At 40.9% G+C, this 17,797-nt stretch overlaps 1 protein-coding gene across 3 annotated transcripts in view; it reads left to right on the top strand.

The window, feature by feature from the left end:
• The window catches only part of slc17a9b (solute carrier family 17 member 9b), a 54,121-nt gene that overhangs the window by 15,406 nt on the left and 20,918 nt on the right, over positions 1-17,797 (top strand). For all 3 annotated transcript variants that reach the window (XM_048549875.2, XM_048549874.2, XM_059652802.1), the window contains exons 4-6: positions 1,846-1,945; positions 11,252-11,382; positions 11,508-11,604. In XM_048549875.2, the coding sequence (XP_048405832.1) occupies positions 1,846-1,945; positions 11,252-11,382; positions 11,508-11,604 (328 nt within the window). The remainder of the gene's footprint in view (positions 1-1,845; positions 1,946-11,251; positions 11,383-11,507; positions 11,605-17,797) is intronic.

Here is a 17,797-nt window from a genome sequence, read left to right as displayed (position 1 = left end):
CACACACACACACACTCCCTCTCCCTTACACACACATACACACACAAACACACACACACGCACGCACACACACTTTCTCTCTCCCTTTCACACACACACACACACACATATATATACATATATGGAGTGAATTTGTATTTGCAGGCACATTCTATTTTGTTCAAAAAGCACACAATTTATAGACAGTCAGTCAATGTGGCATTTTATAAATTTCTACTTTAGAAATAAAGCCAGCCTGGCTCCAAACTAACACACAAAGAGATTCTAAACAACACCTTACATCTAACATGCATTGTCTGACCTAAAATGTCACTTCTTCTTTACACTGATAAAACCTTTAGTTCTCTCAGGGAAGTGATTTGAAAGAAATTCAGGGATTTACACACACATATTAATCAATTAAAACATTCTAACTGCTTAAAGATTTAACAACGTTTTAGGTTTTTTAATATATCCTCATCAGTTGTATGATTCTTTGATCTTTTACTCGTAAATTCTGTGTTCTGTGTGCTCCTTTCTCACATCATCTGATGAAGGGGATACGCTCTGAAAGCTTTTTTTCAAATAAACCTGTTGAACTATAACCTGGTGTTGTGTGATTTTTGACTTCATTTCATTTCAGTGTTGAATCTATTGTGGAGAACTGCAACAGTGCACCCCGATGAGGATCAAGATTTCTCTGAAAATGTCTGGTTTTGAATGCTCAACTGCACGTGTGTTGGCAGCAGAATTGCTGTACTGTTCGCTTCATCATTAACCTTGTAACAAAATCCAGTCCATTATGTTTCTCATTGCTGTTTGGAAGTTAAAAAATATGTAAAAATGTCATTGTCTATTAAACTTGCGCTTCCAGTACTGGTTTCCCTCATGACCCTTTACTCTAATTTTAGTGGGTGGTTTATTGTTCCATTGTTATCCTGGCACTTTGATCAAAAGACTATTCTTTGCTTGAGAATTTGTCAGGTATTAGCCCCTGGGCTTTATATAAATTGACTACAGCTGTATCCTTGCTTGACACTTATGGTAGTGGTTAAATAGCAGGAGCTGGAACAATGCAGATTTGCTTTCTGTCTCATTTTATACTGAGTAAAAAAAAATTTTCATCTGTGATCTTCCTGATTATGGTTTAGTAATACACTGCATGATGCACTCATCAGTGGAGTTAAAGGAGAGATGGTAGGAACTGCAGATGCTGGAGAATCTGGGCTAATAAGGTGTAGATGAACACAGCAGGCCAAGCAGCATCAGAGGAGTGGGAAAGCTGATGCTTTGGGTCTAGACGCTTCTTCAGAAAAAGGAGAAGTGTTTTTGTAGATATTTATTTGTATTTTTAAGCAAAATCACTGTTTGTGTTTTTAGAATGCACCAGATTTTATTGCACCATAACCCAACTCATAAATTGAGATAATGTTGGAATCTTGGAAGTGAGTAAAGTGCATGTTAACAATACAAACATTGTTGCAAGACTCGCAAAGCTCAAACTGTTGAATAGGGTCAATCAATATAGTTAACATTTCAGATTATACTGCATACAATTCCAGTTTGGAGCACAACTGGAAATGAGTGCTAAGGTAAATCACAGAATTAGCCCTGAGATGATAACCTATCTTCAAACCTTTGTTCTCAGCATGAAGATTCAGCAGGCAGCAGCAGGGTCTTGCAAAATTACCTCTTGTGTGTTGAGTACCCTGCCATGACAATTAGAGTTTAAGAAATTTTAAAATATTCTAAATGCTTCAATTCTGAGAATGTTTTAACTGTTTTGACTTCAATAGATCATTGTATTTGAGTTAAGTAATAACTGAATGAAAAGTTAAACTTTGTATGTTTCTTGGGAAAATTTAGGTGCATTTTACCCATCTCTGTCAAGTCTGTTCTCCAATAAAGTGCGAGAGAGTGATCGAGCATTTACCAACAGTGCAGTGTGCACTGGCTCCCAGGTTGGGTAAGTTTAATCTTTCATGTTTATAACAAAAGTCAGGTTCCTAGGCTGGGCTAGAAAAGACCAGACTTGGCAACCGATGAGAATACTGTGTATTAACTCAAAACTGAGTTGAACATATAGGTTTATCACCAGCATTACAAAAAGAACAAGCAAACTTACTTGAAACATTGTAGGCTAGAAATTACTATTGCTATGATTGGTGCGTTATTGAGATTCTACTTCTGATACAATGCTGTAATTTCCTGAAATTGAAAAAAAGGAAAGTGCTGGAGGGAGAAACAGAATAAACATTTCAAGTCCAATTTGCACTGGATTGAAAATGATTAAAAATTTAGTTCTGAGACTCTGGTATTGCTGGTGAAGCGGTCACTCAAGGAAACAGACAATGGATTTGTTGGGCTTTGTTTGCTGTTGTCTGGCTGGGTGGACTGTACTTAACTGTCTCCATTTTTGTCTGTCATGACTAGTGAATGATCTTAAGGTCTGCCATTTCTCACCACAGAGAATGATTTATCCTTGGCCCCTTCTCATTATCAAATTTTCACTCAGGAAACAGAGAATATTGTAGAGGAGAAGACTGAGTTACGGGTTATTAGAATTGAAAGGATTGAGGTTAGTAAGGAGGAGGTGTTATCAATTCTAGAAGGTGTGAAAGTAGATAAATCCCCTGGGCCAGATGGGATTTTTCCGAAGGTTCTCTCGGACGCTAGGGAGGAGATAGCAGAGCCTTTGGCCTTGATCTTTGAGTCATCATTGTCTACAGGTTTAGTACCAGAGGACCGGAGGATTGCAAATGTTGTAGCCTTGTTCAAGAAGGGCAGTAGAAATGACCCAGGTAATTATAGACAGGTGAGCCTTACGTCTGTTGTAGGAAAAGTTTTGAAAAGGATTATAAGAGATAGGATTTATAATCATCTAGCAAGCAACAATTTGATTGGAGATAGTCAACATGGGTTCGTCAAGGGCAGGTCGTGTCTCACAAACCTCACTGAGCTTTTTGAGAAGGTGACCAAGCATGTGGATGAGGATAGGGCATTTGATGTGGTGTACATGGACTTCAATAAAGCCTTTGATAAGGTTGCATGTGGTAGGCTATTGGAGAAAATGTGGAGGCATGGAATTGAGGGAGATTTAGCAGTTTGGATTAGAAACTAGCTTTCTATAAGAAGGCAACGAGTGGTGGTTGATGGAAAATATTCAACCTGGAGTCCAGTTACTAGTGGTGTGCCTCATGGATGTGTTTTGGGACCACTGCTGTTTGTCATTTTTATAAATGGCTTGGAGGCAGGCATAGGTGGATGGGTTAGTAAGTTTGCAGATGACACTAAAGACGGTGGAGTGGTGGACAGTGTGGAAGAATGTTGCAGGTTGCGCAGAGACTTGGATAAACTGCAGAATTGGGCTGAAAGGTGGCAAATGGAGTTCAATGCAGATAAATGTGAGGTGATTCACTTTGGGAAGAATAATAGGAAGGCAGAATACTGGATCAATAGAAAGATTCTTGCTCGTGTGGATGTGCAGAGGGATCTTAGTGTCCATGTACATAGATCCCTGAAAGTTGCCACCCAGGTTGATAGTGCTGTTAAGAAGGCATATGGTGTGTTAGGTTTTATTGGTAGAGGGATTGAGTTCCGGAGCCGTGATGCCACGCTGCAACTGTACAAAACGCTAGTACGGCCTCACTTGGAATATTGTGTACAGTTCTGGTCGCACCATTACAGGAAGGATGTGGAAGCATTGGAAAAAGTGCAGATGAGATTTATCAGGATATTGCCTGGTCTGGAGCGAAGGTCTTATGAGGAAAGGCTGAGGGACTTAGGTCTGTTCTCATTGGAGAGAAGAAGGTTAAGAGGGGATTTAATAGAGACATAAAAGATGATCAGTGGATTAGATAGGGTATCCAGTGAGAGTCTTTTTCCTAGGGTGATGACGTCGGCTTGTGCGAGGGGGCATAGCTACAAACAGGGGTGATAGATTTGAGACAGATGTCAGAGGCAGGTTCTTTACTCAGAGAGTGGTAAGGATGTGAAATGCCCTGCCTGTCAATGTAGTTAACTCAGCCACATTAGGGGCATTTAAACAGTCCTTGGATAAGTGTATGGATGATGATGGGATAGTGTAGGGGGATGGGCTTAGATTAGTGCACAGTTCAGCGCAACATCGAGGGCTGAAGGGCCTGTTCTGCGCTGTATCGTTCTATGTTCTATCTTTAAATATATGAGGCCATTTTACAAAACCTGAAAACACTCATTTTTCATATATAAATTGATGACACTGAGTTTGTACTTTCCATCACCTTTCTCAACATTCCACTATCTATAGGTTGCTTATCCATTATTCAGTACTAGATTGTCAGAAATGGTCTCTAATTAAATATTGGAAAGACAGAAGCCATTGTCTTCAGTGCTTACCACAAACTCTTCCTTCTCATTCTCACTCCTTACCACTTTTTAACTCTTCCTACTCCAGACTATTTGCAGCCTTGGTGTTATTTTTAGCAGTGTGATGAGCTTCTGCACATATAACCATCACCAAGACTGAATATTTCCACCTCTATAATATTGCCTGACTCTACTCCAGCTCATCTGTGGCCATTCCCCTCAACAATAAGTATACCGTTTTGGATACTGTTGGGGGGGACACTTACCAGGGGAAAGCAGTGGGGCACAAGTCTCTGGCACAGAGTCTGTCCCTGCTGCTCAGAAGGCAAGGGGGAAGAGGAGCAGAGCATTAGTCATTGGGGACTCCATAGTTAGGGAGACAGATAGGAGGTTCTGTGGGGACAAGAGAGATTCATGGCTGGTGTGTTGCCTCCCAGGTGCCAGGGTGCGTGATGTCTCTGATCGTGTTTTTGGGATCCTTAAGGGGGAGGGGGAGCAGCCCCAAGTTGTGGTCCACATTGGCACCAATGACATAGGTAGGAAGAGAGATGGGGTTTTAAGGCAGAAATTCAGGGAGCTAGGATGGAAGCTGAGAGCTAGGACGAACAGAGTTGTTGTCTCTGGTTTGTTGCCCGTGCCACGTGCTAGTGCGGCGAGGAATAGGGAGAGAGAGGAGTTGAACACGTGGCTACAGGGATGGTGCAGGAGGGAGGGTTTTGAATTCTTGGATAATTGGGGCTCTTTCTGGGGTAGGTGGGACTTCTACAAGCAAGATGGTCTTCACTTGAACCAGAGGGGTGCCGATATCCTGGGGGGGGAAATTAAACTAATTCAGCAGGGAGATGGGCACCAAAATTGTAGTTCGACTATAGAAAATGTCGAGAGTAGGGTGGTCCAAAATAAAGTTTCAGGGAAGCAAGGTGGCACTGGCAAGCAAGAAATTGGATTGAAGTGTCTCTACTTCAATGCCAGGAGCATCTGGAATAAGGTGGGTGAACTTGCAGCATGGGTTAGTACCTGGGACTGCGATGTTGTGGCCATTTCAGAGACATGGATAGAGCAGGGACAGCAATGGTTGTTGCAGGTTCCGGGATTTAGATGTTTCGGTAAGAACAGAGAAGATGGTAAAAGTGGTGGAGGTGTGGCATTGTTGGTCAAGGACAGTATTACAGTTGCAGAAAGGATGTTTGGGGACTCGTCAACTGAGGTAGTATGGGCTGAGGTTAGAAACAGGAAAGGAGAGGTCACCCTTTTGGGAGTTTTCTATAGGCCTCTGAATAGTTCCAGAGATGTAGAGGAAAGGATAGCAAAGATGATTCTCGATAGGAGTGAGAGAGACAGGGTAGTTGTCAAGGGGGACTTCAACTTTCCAGATATTGACTGGGAACACTATAGTTCGAGTACTATAGATGGGTCAGTTTTTGTCCAGAGTGTGCAGGAGGGCTTCCTGACACAGTATGTAGATAGGCCAACAAGGGACGAAGCCACATTAGATTTAGTACTGGGTAATGAGCCCGGCCAGGTGTTAGATTTGGAAGTAGGTGAGCACTTTGGTGATAGCGATCACAATTCTGTTATGTTTACTTTAGTGATGGAAAGGGATAGGTGTATACCACTGGGCGAGAGTTATAGCTGGGGGAAAGGCAATTACGATGAGATTAGGCAAGATTTAGGGAGCATAGAATGGGGCAGGAAACTGCAGGGGATGGGCACATTAGAAATGTGGAGCTTATTCAAGGAAAAGCTCCTGTGTGTCCTAGATAAGTATGTACCTGACAGGCAGGGAGGAAGCTGTAGAGTGCGGGAGCCGTGGTTTACGAAGGAGGTGGAATCTCTGGTCAAGAGGAAGAAGAAGGCTTATGTTAGGATGAGATGTGAAGGCTCAGTTAGGGCACTTGAGGGCTATGAGGTAGCCCGGAAAGACCTAAAGAGAGAGCTCAGAAGAGCCAGGAGGAGACCTGAGAAGTTGTTGGCGGATAGGATCAGGGTAAACCCTAAGGCTTTCTATAGGTATTTGAGGAATAAAAGAATGATAAAAGTAAGATTAGGCCCAATCAAGGATAGTAGTGGTAAGTTGTGTGTGGAGTCAGATGAGATAGGGGAAGCGCTAAATGAATATTTTTCAACAGCATTCATTCTAGAAAACGACAATGTTGTCGAGGAGAATACTGAGATACAGGCTACTAGACTAGGTGGGATTGAGGTTCACACAGAAGAGGTATTAGAAATCCTTCAGAAGGTGAAGATAGATAAGTTCCCTGGGCCGGATGGGATTTATCGTCGGATCCTCTGGGAAGCCAGGGAGGAGATTGCCGAGCCTTTGGCATTGATCTTTAGCTCGTCATTGTCTACAGGAATAGTGCCAGATGACTGGAGGATAGCAAATGTGGTTCCCCTGTTCAAGAAGGGGAGTAGAGACAAGCCTGGTAATTATAGACCAGTGAGCCTTACCTCAGTTGTTGGTAAAGTGTTGGAAAAGGTTAAAACGGATAGGATTTATAATCATCTAGAAAAGAATAAATCGATTAGGGATAGTCAGCACGGTTTTGTGAAGGGAAGGTCGTGCCTCACAAATCTTTACTGAGTTCTTTGAGAATGTGACCAAACAGGTAGATTAGAGTAAACCGGTTGATGTGGTGTACGTGGATTTCAGCAAGGCATTCGATAAGGCTCCCCACAATAGGTTATTGTACAAAATGCGGAGGAATGGAATTATGGGAGATATAGCAGTTTGGATCGGAAATTGACTTGCTGAAAGAAGAACAGAGGGTGGTAGTTGATGGGAAATGTTCATCCTGGAGACCAGTTACTAGTGGTGTACCGCCAGGGTCGGTGTTGGGTCCACTGCTGTTTGTCATTTTTATAAATGACCTGGATGAGTGCGTAGAAGGATGGGTTAGTAAATTTGCAGCCGACACTAAGGTCAGTGGAGTTGTGGATAGTGACGAAGGATGCTGTAGGTTGCAGAGAGACATAGATAAGCTGCAGAGCTGGCAAATGGGGTTTAATGTGGACAAGTGTGAGGTGATGCACTTTGGTAGGAGTAAACGGAAGGCAAAGTACTGGGCTAATGGTAAGATTCTTAGTAGTGTAGATGAGCAGAGAGATCTCAGTGTCCATGTACACAGATCCTTGAAAGTTGCCACCCAGGTTGACAGGGCTGTTAAGAAGGCATACAGCGTTTTAGCTTTTATTAACGGAGGGATCGAATTCTGGAACCAAGAGGTTATGGTGAAGCTGTACAAAACTCTGGTGCGGCCGCACTTGGAGTATTGCGTACAGTTCTGGTCACCGCATTATAAGAAGGATGTGGAAGCTTTGGAAAGGGTGCAGAGGAGAATTACTAGGATGTTGCCTGGTATGGAGGGAAGGTCTTATGAGGAAAGTCTGAGGGACTTGAGGCTGTTTTCATTAGAGAGAAGAAGGTTGAGAGGTGACTTAATTGAAACATATAAAATAATCAGAGCGTTAGATAGGGTGGATAGGGAGAGCCTTTTTCCTAGGATGGTGACGGCGAGCACGAGGGGGCATAGATTTAAATTGAGGGGTGAAAGATATAGGACAGATGTCAGAGGTAGTTTCTTTACTCAGAGAGTAGTAAGGGAATGGAACGCTTTGCCTGCAACGGTAATAGATTCGCCAACTTTAGGTACATTTAAGTCGTCATTGGACAAGCATATGGACGTACATGGAATAGTGTAGGTTAGATGGGCTTGAGATCGGTATGACAGGTTGGCACAACATCGAGGGCCGAAGGGCCTGTACTGTGCTGTAATGTTCTATGTTCTATCTTTGATGACGTGGAAACTTCGAGAGACATTTCTTTAGTTTAGAATTAATAGTCATGTGGAAAAATCTGAGTTGATTTTGAAGATTTAGCATGACTTGGTAAGGGAAATTGTGTCTAATTAAGTTGTTAGGATTTATTAAAGAGGTAACAGAGCGAGTGACTAGGACAAAGCTGTTGATATGGTGTACAGGGATTCAAAAAGACATCTGATACGGTGTAACATAACAGACTTGTGAGGAAAGTTATAGGTCATGCAATGCAAAGGACAATAACAACATGGATGAAAATTTGGCTGACGGATATTGAATAGTGAGTAATGGTTAACAGGTATTTTTTGGGTTAGAAGAAAGTTTGTTGTGTGATTCCCAATGCCTGGTACTGGACCTTTGCTTTTCCTGATTTTTATAACTGATCTTTATCTTGGTATGCAGAAGACAATTTCAAAATTTGCATTTTGCAACACAAAACTTGGAAAAATTGTCAATAGGGAGGGGTGTGGTATAGACCTTCAGATGAACATTGGTGAAGTGAAGTGACCATGGCAGGTGAATTTCAGTGTGGAGAATCACAAGGTACTTTGGTACAAAAACATGAATTGACATTGTAAAACAAAGGATACAATTCTAAAAGGTGTGCGAGAGCAGAGTGACCCGTGTGTATATGTACATATGTTAGGTGTCAGGACAGGTTAAGAGAGCTGTTTATAAAGTAAACAGTATTTTAGGTTTCATTCATTGAAGCGTGCAGTACAAATGCATGGAGGTTATGATGAAACTGGTTAGACCTCATCTGGCGTATTGTGTATAGTCGTGGGTGTCACATTATCTGCATACGCTGGGAAGAGTGCAGAAGACACTTACAAAGAATGGTTCCAGGAATAAGACTCAGTTATAAGAAAAGATTGGATAAATTGGAACTGTTTTCCTTGAAGAGGAGGAGGCTAAGACAAGATTTGAAAGAAGTTTTCAAAATTATGAGGGACCTGGACATTGAATAAGGAGAAACTATTCAGACTCAAATTTGGGCTGAGAATGAGGGGACAGTCTGAAAGTGATTTGCAACAGAAACAAATGTGAAGTGACAAAAAAATGTTCTCATACAGCGAGTAGTTAGGTTATTGAATTCAATCCTCCCCCCAAGAGTGTTGGAGATTCAGTTGAGATATTCAAGAGGGAATTGGATGCATATTTAAGTGGAAACAATGTACAAGGGTTACAGGAAAAGGCAGGAGATTGGCATTAAGTTAAAATACTCAGAGAGCCAGTGTAGATATGACAGGACAATGGTCATTCCTGTGCTGTAACAATTTTGTGATCTGCAGCTGAAAAGCTTCTGAATCCTTCTGTTATCTGCAGGCTTGGACTATCCCAATATCCCTCTGACCAGCCTCCCACATTCTATCAACCATAAATTTGAGGTAATCCCAAATTTAGCTGCCCATTTCCTAACTCTTAACATACTGGTCTCTGAACATCCTTGTGCACCGTGACCCTCACTGGTTCCCACTCAAGCAGTGCCTCTTTTCTTTTTTTATTCTTATATTTTTCTTTAGATACCTCATCTATGTTGCTGCTCACAATCTCGATGATCTCTTTCAGCCCTAAAACTCCTCAAGGCCATCTGAATTTCTCTAATTCTGATCTTTGAGGAACATCCTTGATTTTAATTACTTCACCATTTGCAGCCATGCCTCAACCATGAAGTCCCTAAGCTTTGGGATTCCCTCCCTAAACCTCTCTGTCCTCTATTAAGATGCTGTTTAAAAAGGTTTGATTAAGATTTCTGTAACATATCCTAATATCTGTGGGTTTGTTTTGGTGTCCATACGTGCCGGATTGTGTTCATGTTAAAGGCAGTTTATAAATAGAAACTGTCGTTATATTTTCAGTCTCTTCTACTTGATGTTACCAAAAACTGTCTCAAGGCATGATATTGAACTGAAATTTCTGATGTTGTTTGAGAAAATAAACAGTTTTGGTCATTGTGTCAACGGTCTCAAAGATAAACTGTTATTGCCATAAATGTTTCTTGCAAGCACTGCTTGGACAGAGGAATTATGTACAAATATATGAAATAGGAACAGAAGTAGATCATTCAGGCCCTTAAGCCTATCTGCCATTCAGTTAGATAATGGCTGACCTGTTTGTTTCAAATTCCACATTCCCATCTATCCCTGATAACCTTTGATTCTTATGGCTAACAAGAATCCATCCACCTTGTCTTAAAAAATATTTGACGACCTTGTCTCCACCATTTTCCGAAGCAGAGAGTTCCAAAGTTAGAACATAAGAACCAGGAGCTGGAGTAGGCCATCTGGCCCATCGAGTCTGTTCTACCATTTAATAAGATCATAGCTGATCTTTTCGTGGCCTCAGCTCCACTCACCCACCCTCTCACCATAACCTCAGTTCCTTTTCTGTTCAAAAAATTATCTATCTTAGCTTTAAAAATATTCAATGAGGAAGCCTTGACTACTTCATTGGGCAGGGAATCCAACAGATGCACAACCCTTTGGGTGAAGACGTTCCTCCTCAATTCAGTCCTAAATCTGCTCCCCTAATTTTGAGACTATGCTCTGTTGTTCTCGTTTCACCTGCCAGTGGAAACAAACTCCTGGCTTCTATTTTATCAACTCCCTTCATAATTTTAAATGTTTCTATAAGATCCCCCTCATTCTTCTAAATTCCAATGAATATAGCCCCAGTCTGCTCAGTCTCTCCTCATAAGCCAACCCTCTCAACTCCAGAATCAACCTAGTGAATCTCCTCTGCCCCCTCCCCACTAATGCCAGTACATCCTTTCTCAGGGAAGGAGATCAAAACTGCATGCTGTACTCGGGATGTGGCCTCACCCACATCCTGTACAACTGTAACTTTTAAACTCAGACACTCTAACACTGAAGAACAAAATTCTATTTACCTTATCTACCTGTTGTACCTGCAAACCAACCTTCTGTGATTCTTGCACAGGGATACCCAGGTCCCTCTGCACAGCAGCATGCGCAATTTTTTACCCATTCAAATAATTTTCATATAATTATGATGTAGAAGTTACACAACCCTCGGAGATAAAATCGTCTTGGCAGTGAATGAATATTTGCCATTGTATGTTGATGAGCTGATTTTTTTTCTGTAGGACATTAATAATCGGAGCTTTTGGTTCAGTGTTGTTGGACTGGTATGGCTGGGAGACTGTGTTCTACTTTTCTGGCCTCCCTTCCATTCTGTGGGCGTACTGTATGTGGAAATATTTCCTTAATGGAGAAGGTAAATATGCATTTTTATTTTGTTACAGTGCCTGCCTTATAATTTTATTGTCATTGAGATGTTCTATTCCTCTGTGCAACTATCTTCATATCATTATGACATTCATAATAATTTATGTCATGTAGACCAGATTATATCTTTGGAAAGTTTGGGCAACAGTCTAATGAATTCAAGGGACGATAAAGTCGCGTGGAGAAAACTATTTAAAAGTGCTCCCGTCTGGTAAGTGACTGTAGTGTTTTTTTCTAGAAAGTAAAGGAAAGGAAGAAAGGGAATTTATTTTTCATATAGCTTCTTTCAAAACATGAGATATAAATATTTCACAAGACATTAAGAAATGCCCCTGGTCTTCTTCAAATTGCACTTTTAGTTTTTTTTAAGTTTCATTTGGAAGGACCTAATGAGAATAAGCATCTCAACTGGAAGTTGGAACCTGTGATGGTGCATTGCTTCCTTGCTATGGTGTTAAATTAGCAGTCTGGATTGTGCATCAAGATCTGGAATGGGCCTTGAACTCTTGAGCTTCAAATGAATTTAAATGTAGCCTAAAATATGACTTCTTGTGACAGGAGGTTATTATGAATAAGAAATTGGTATTTTCACTCTCTGAGAGACTTCTGTGACATTCTGTAAACAAATATAGTAAGTGGTACAAAATATACCCAACGTTGAAGTGACCAGAGGTGGAGGGGAGCATTGTATCTCCAAAGGTGAGTGATAAGGGATTTTTTAAAAAACCCGACTTGTAATGTATTAAAATCTGAATATATGAAGGGAAAAAGATAATCTAGTCAATTCTGCAATTGACATTTAAGAAATTAACACTACGATTAATTTAAGTAACCATATAGGATATTCTAATTTGCATAGCTACCATATGTACCCACAAATCCACTAGGAACATTTTCATTCATCACTTAAAAGGATTTTCCTTCCTTCTGTTCTATTTTCTTCCTTTAGGCTTGTGCTTTTGAATTGTTGTAGGAATGATTGCAGCATGTGAAGGTTGGTCTGTTAGTATTGACAATCTGTTGACATCAAATGACATCACGTCCTTTTTTGAGATGATCATATCCCTTTTGATGCTTACCTTGAGTCTTCTATTTTAAAGGTGCTATAAAATGCATGTTTTATTGATGACAAAAAAGTTAAGTTGTATTGATCATCTGCCAATTTGTCACCAGGCATTTTTAACAAATATTTGACAGCACAATTCAGCACACGCTGGATATATCACGACACTGCAAGCGTGCATAATCCTGGATACCAATTAGCAAAGGCATAACATTCAGCTATTACCAAACATTATGTAGCATGTCAAATAATCTTTCGTGATTTTATTTTATCTGTAGGAAATGACATTTCAGGATGCTGTGATTAAGTATTTGGAAAAGTTTTTTTTAAAGTGAAATTTGAAGAGCTGTTAAGAAGCATACAGTGTTTTAGCTTTTATTAATAGAGGGATCGAGTTCCGGAACCAAGAGGTTATGGTGAAGCTGTACAAAACTCTGGTGCGGCCGCACTTGGAGTATTGCGTACAGTTGTGGTCACCGCATTATAAGAAGGATGTGGAAGCTTTGGAAAGGGTGCAGAGGAGGTTTACTGGGATGTTGCCTGGTATGGAGGGAAGGTCTTACGAGGAAAGTCTGAGGGACTTGAGGCTGTTTTCATTAGAGAGAAGAAGGTTGAGAGGTGACTTAATTGAAACATATAAAATAATCAGAGGGTTAGATAGGGTGGATAGGGAGAGCCTTTTACCTAGGATGGTGACGGCGAGCACGAGGGGGCATAGCTTTAAATTGAGGGGTGAAAGATATAGGACAGATGTCAGAGGTAATTTCTTTACTCAGAGAGTAGTAAGGGAATGGAACACTTTGCCTGCAACGGTAGTAGATTCGCCAACTTTAGGTACATTTAAGTCGTCATTGGATAAGCATATGGATGTACATGGAATAGTGTAGGTTAGATGGGCTTGAGATCAGTATGACAGGTTGGCACAACATCGAGGGCCGAAGGGCCTGTACTGTGCTGTAATGTTCTATGTTCTATGTTCTATGAACTTCTTGTACTACACCAGGTTACTGAGATGAGATTTCCCTTCTTCAGAAAAGGTTTTCTGGTCTCTAGATGGCAGCATTTACTTTATAATTAACATAGTTACGTACTCTGCAGATGCCTAGTAGCTAATCTGAATTGTTTCATGAGTGGGTAGTTTGATATAAAGAGTTTATATTTGTGGCTCAGTTGTGGCACAGCTATCAGAATTTGGAATCTTTTTTGCTTTCCATAATGTTTTAAACCATTAAAGGACTTTAGATACAAACTTGAGATGTATCATTTCTCCACATTTAAAAAAAAATTGAATACATTTTACCCTCTTTTTAGTTGATAAAAGGTGGTGGTCAAGATTTAAAGATGAAGGAAGAATACAAAGCTAATTACACTATGGACTGTGAGCCAACAATTAACCAGAATGTTTCCCTACAGTTTGCTTCACTGAGAGGATGTTTCATATTCCATGTCTGAAATTCCTTTACGTCTGGTAAAAATCAGGCAGGGTAGTTAAAATGGAATGGAAATTTGCCAACTACCCTCCTGCCCCAATTTTAAGTCCGCCCAAAAACAATGATGTTTGTCTCTGATTATGCAGAACAGACTCTGATAATGCAGTTGCCCTCCATTTACTTTACTACACAAGGGTTAAGCAGTGGCAAGGCCTGAAAAACTCTGGAAAACTCTATTTTTCTTTTTGACAAAAATAGTGAAATTGTGGAGATGTGTCTTGCAGCATCTGGAGAATGAGAATAGTTTTAATGCTTCAGGTTAATGACCTTTCATCAAAACAGGGAAAAAATGAGATGCAACAGTTTTAACAAGTATTGAAGCTGAGAAAAGAGGGGATCTAGGAGGAAGAGAGTCTAATGATAACCGTGAATCCATTGTTGATTGTCAGAAAAATCCACTTGGTTCACTAATATTCCTTCAGAAAGGAAACTGCCATCCTTCCCTGGTCTGGACTACGGATGACTCCAGATGCACAGCAATGTCATTCAGTCTTAACTGTCCTCTGGAATAAGCAATAAATGCTGGCCTAGGCAGCAACACCCTCATCCTGTGAATTAATTTTAAAAAAAGGGCAAAACTGATAAAGTGACAAGAGAGATGAAAGGGTATGTTAACAGGAATATGACAAGTAGTGAAAAAGATGCATTTGCCTGCCAGTGTGAACGTGAGCTTCCAGTTAACTGTTGTTTTATTTCTCTGCAACACTTCCACTCTCATGTCTTAGTCTTCACAATTTTGGATAATTTCAATGGAGGTCAACATAAGCAGCAAGTCCAATGCCTCAAGTTTTGATTTGACATTTTACAGCCTTACAAACTCATCATTAAATGCAAACTAGAGTGACAGGGAACGGGAACGTAAAAAAGGAGACAGGAATATGAGAAACAAGGATTAAAATGAACAATAGAAAAGTAGAAAGGAAAGCTGGAAGGTAGGAGAATGGAGGATGAGCACTCAGAGGGTGGTGAACTTGTGGAATTCTTTATCACAGAAAGCAGTGAAGGTGGCATCGCTGAATATATTTAAGAAAGAAATAGATTTTGAGAAGCTAAAGATGTCAAGCATATGGGGAGAGAATAAGAAGGAGACTTTGAAGTAGCGAATCAAAGTAAACATGTTGAATGGTGGAGTCAGCTCATTGGCCACATGACCTATTCCTGCCTGGAGTTTTTGTATTTCAAAAAATACAGATCATAGGCTCTGCACTTTGTTTTTTGTTTTTGGATAACAAATGCTAGTGATTCTGTATTCCCAATTTACATTTCTCTGAATGTATCTTAGTGTTTTTTACTTGTTCCATACCCATTTCTTTTTGTCATTTAATCTTTTCTCCCTTCTACCTTATTCCTGTCCTTTATTTTTTCAAAGCCCCAGCAAAAACTCAGCTGTCAAATATGAAATCTATATTGATTCCCTGAGTAACTGAGTGACATCTAACTGTTGCAGAATAATGTTCTATCTATCTTTCACCATCTCTTCCTTCTACCACTTGACATTGTTCAGCTGAATGGCCAGTAGCTTCCTTTCTCAAACATTTGACAAATTGATTGTGTGTGCTATGGTGGATTTGTAGGTAAAAATTTCAGAGTGAGAAGAAGCTTTTCAACCCATTGAACTCTCCCTTTTCATTGGTCAGATGCGTATAGCCCGTATTCATGAATTGTACTCTGACTTCACCCAAACCCAAACTTAATTTTCTAAAGAAAGAGTTGGTAGAAATGCTCCCTAACTGGCAAAGGTGATCCAAACAAGTTCCACAATATCTGTGTTTGGAAACTCATCACCCTTGATTAGCCAACTTCTACAGTTAAAGCAGCCTGCTGACAAGACAGGGGCTACCTTACCCTCTCCAATCATTTCAGCCCATTAATTTTCTGTTATCTTCCATCTATTCCCAGCTAGATAGTCACTAATTTTGCAAAGATTTTTAAATTAAGCATTGACTTTTGCGCTAATGTTGTCATTCACATCTCCACTAAACATAGTTCCAGAGATGTAGAGGAAAGGATAGCAAAGATGATTCTCGATAGGAGTGAGAGAGACAGGGTAGTTGTCATGGGGGACTTCAACTTTCCAGATATTGACTGGGAACACTATAGTTCGAGTACTATAGATGGGTCAGTTTTTGTCCAGAGTGTGCAGGAGGGCTTCCTGACACAGTATGTAGATAGGCCAACAAGGGACGAAGCCACATTAGATTTAGTACTGGGTAATGAGCCCGGCCAGGTGTTAGATTTGGAAGTAGGTGAGCACTTTGGTGATAGCGATCACAATTCTGTTATGTTTACTTTAGTGATGGAAAGGGATAGGTGTATACCACTGGGCGAGAGTTATAGCTGGGGGAAAGGCAATTACGATGAGATTAGGCAAGATTTAGGGAGCATAGAATGGGGCAGGAAACTGCAGGGGATGGGCACATTAGAAATGTGGAGCTTATTCAAGGAAAAGCTCCTGTGTGTCCTAGATAAGTATGTACCTGACAGGCAGGGAGGAAGCTGTAGAGTGCGGGAGCCGTGGTTTACGAAGGAGGTGGAATCTCTGGTCAAGAGGAAGAAGAAGGCTTATGTTAGGATGAGATGTGAAGGCTCAGTTAGGGCACTTGAGGGCTATGAGGTAGCCCGGAAAGACCTAAAGAGAGAGCTCAGAAGAGCCAGGAGGAGACCTGAGAAGTTGTTGGCGGATAGGATCAGGGTAAACCCTAAGGCTTTCTATAGGTATTTGAGGAATAAAAGAATGATAAAAGTAAGATTAGGCCCAATCAAGGATAGTAGTGATAAGTTGTGTGTGGAGTCAGATGAGATAGGGGAAGCGCTAAATGAATATTTTTCAACAGCATTCATTCTAGAAAACGACAATGTTGTCGAGGAGAATACTGAGATACAGGCTACTAGACTAGGTGGGATTGAGGTTCACACAGAAGAGGTATTAGAAATCCTTCAGAAGGTGAAGATAGATAAGTTCCCTGGGCCGGATGGGATTTATCGTCGGATCCTCTGGGAAGCCAGGGAGGAGATTGCCGAGCCTTTGGCATTGATCTTTAGCTCGTCATTGTCTACAGGAATAGTGCCAGATGACTGGAGGATAGCAAATGTGGTTCCCCTGTTCAAGAAGGGGAGTAGAGACAAGCCTGGTAATTATAGACCAGTGAGCCTTACCTCAGTTGTTGGTAAAGTGTTGGAAAAGGTTAAAACGGATAGGATTTATAATCATCTAGAAAAGAATAAATCGATTAGGGATAGTCAGCACGGTTTTGTGAAGGGAAGGTCGTGCCTCACAAATCTTTACTGAGTTCTTTGAGAATGTGACCAAACAGGTAGATTAGAGTAAACCGGTTGATGTGGTGTACGTGGATTTCAGCAAGGCATTCGATAAGGCTCCCCACAATAGGTTATTGTACAAAATGCGGAGGAATGGAATTATGGGAGATATAGCAGTTTGGATCGGAAATTGGCTTGCTGAAAGAAGAACAGAGGGTGGTAGTTGATGGGAAATGTTCATCCTGGAGACCAGTTACTAGTGGTGTACCGCCAGGGTCGGTGTTGGGTCCACTGCTGTTTGTCATTTTTATAAATGACCTGGATGAGTGTGTAGAAGGATGGGTTAGTAAATTTGCAGCCGACACTAAGGTCAGTGGAGTTGTGGATAGTGACGAAGGATGCTGTAGGTTGCAGAGAGACATAGATAAGCTGCAGAGCTGGCAAATGGGGTTTAATGTGGACAAGTGTGAGGTGATGCACTTTGGTAGGAGTAAACGGAAGGCAAAGTACTGGACTAATGGTAAGATTCTTAGTAGTGTAGATGAGCAGAGAGATCTCGGTGTCCATGTACACAGATCCTTGAAAGTTGCCAC

This window comes from Stegostoma tigrinum, chromosome 19 (assembly GCF_030684315.1).
Source record: "Stegostoma tigrinum isolate sSteTig4 chromosome 19, sSteTig4.hap1, whole genome shotgun sequence".
Taxonomy (NCBI): Eukaryota; Metazoa; Chordata; class Chondrichthyes; order Orectolobiformes; family Stegostomatidae; genus Stegostoma; species Stegostoma tigrinum.
This window is presented reverse-complemented; position numbering and strand designations above follow the sequence as displayed.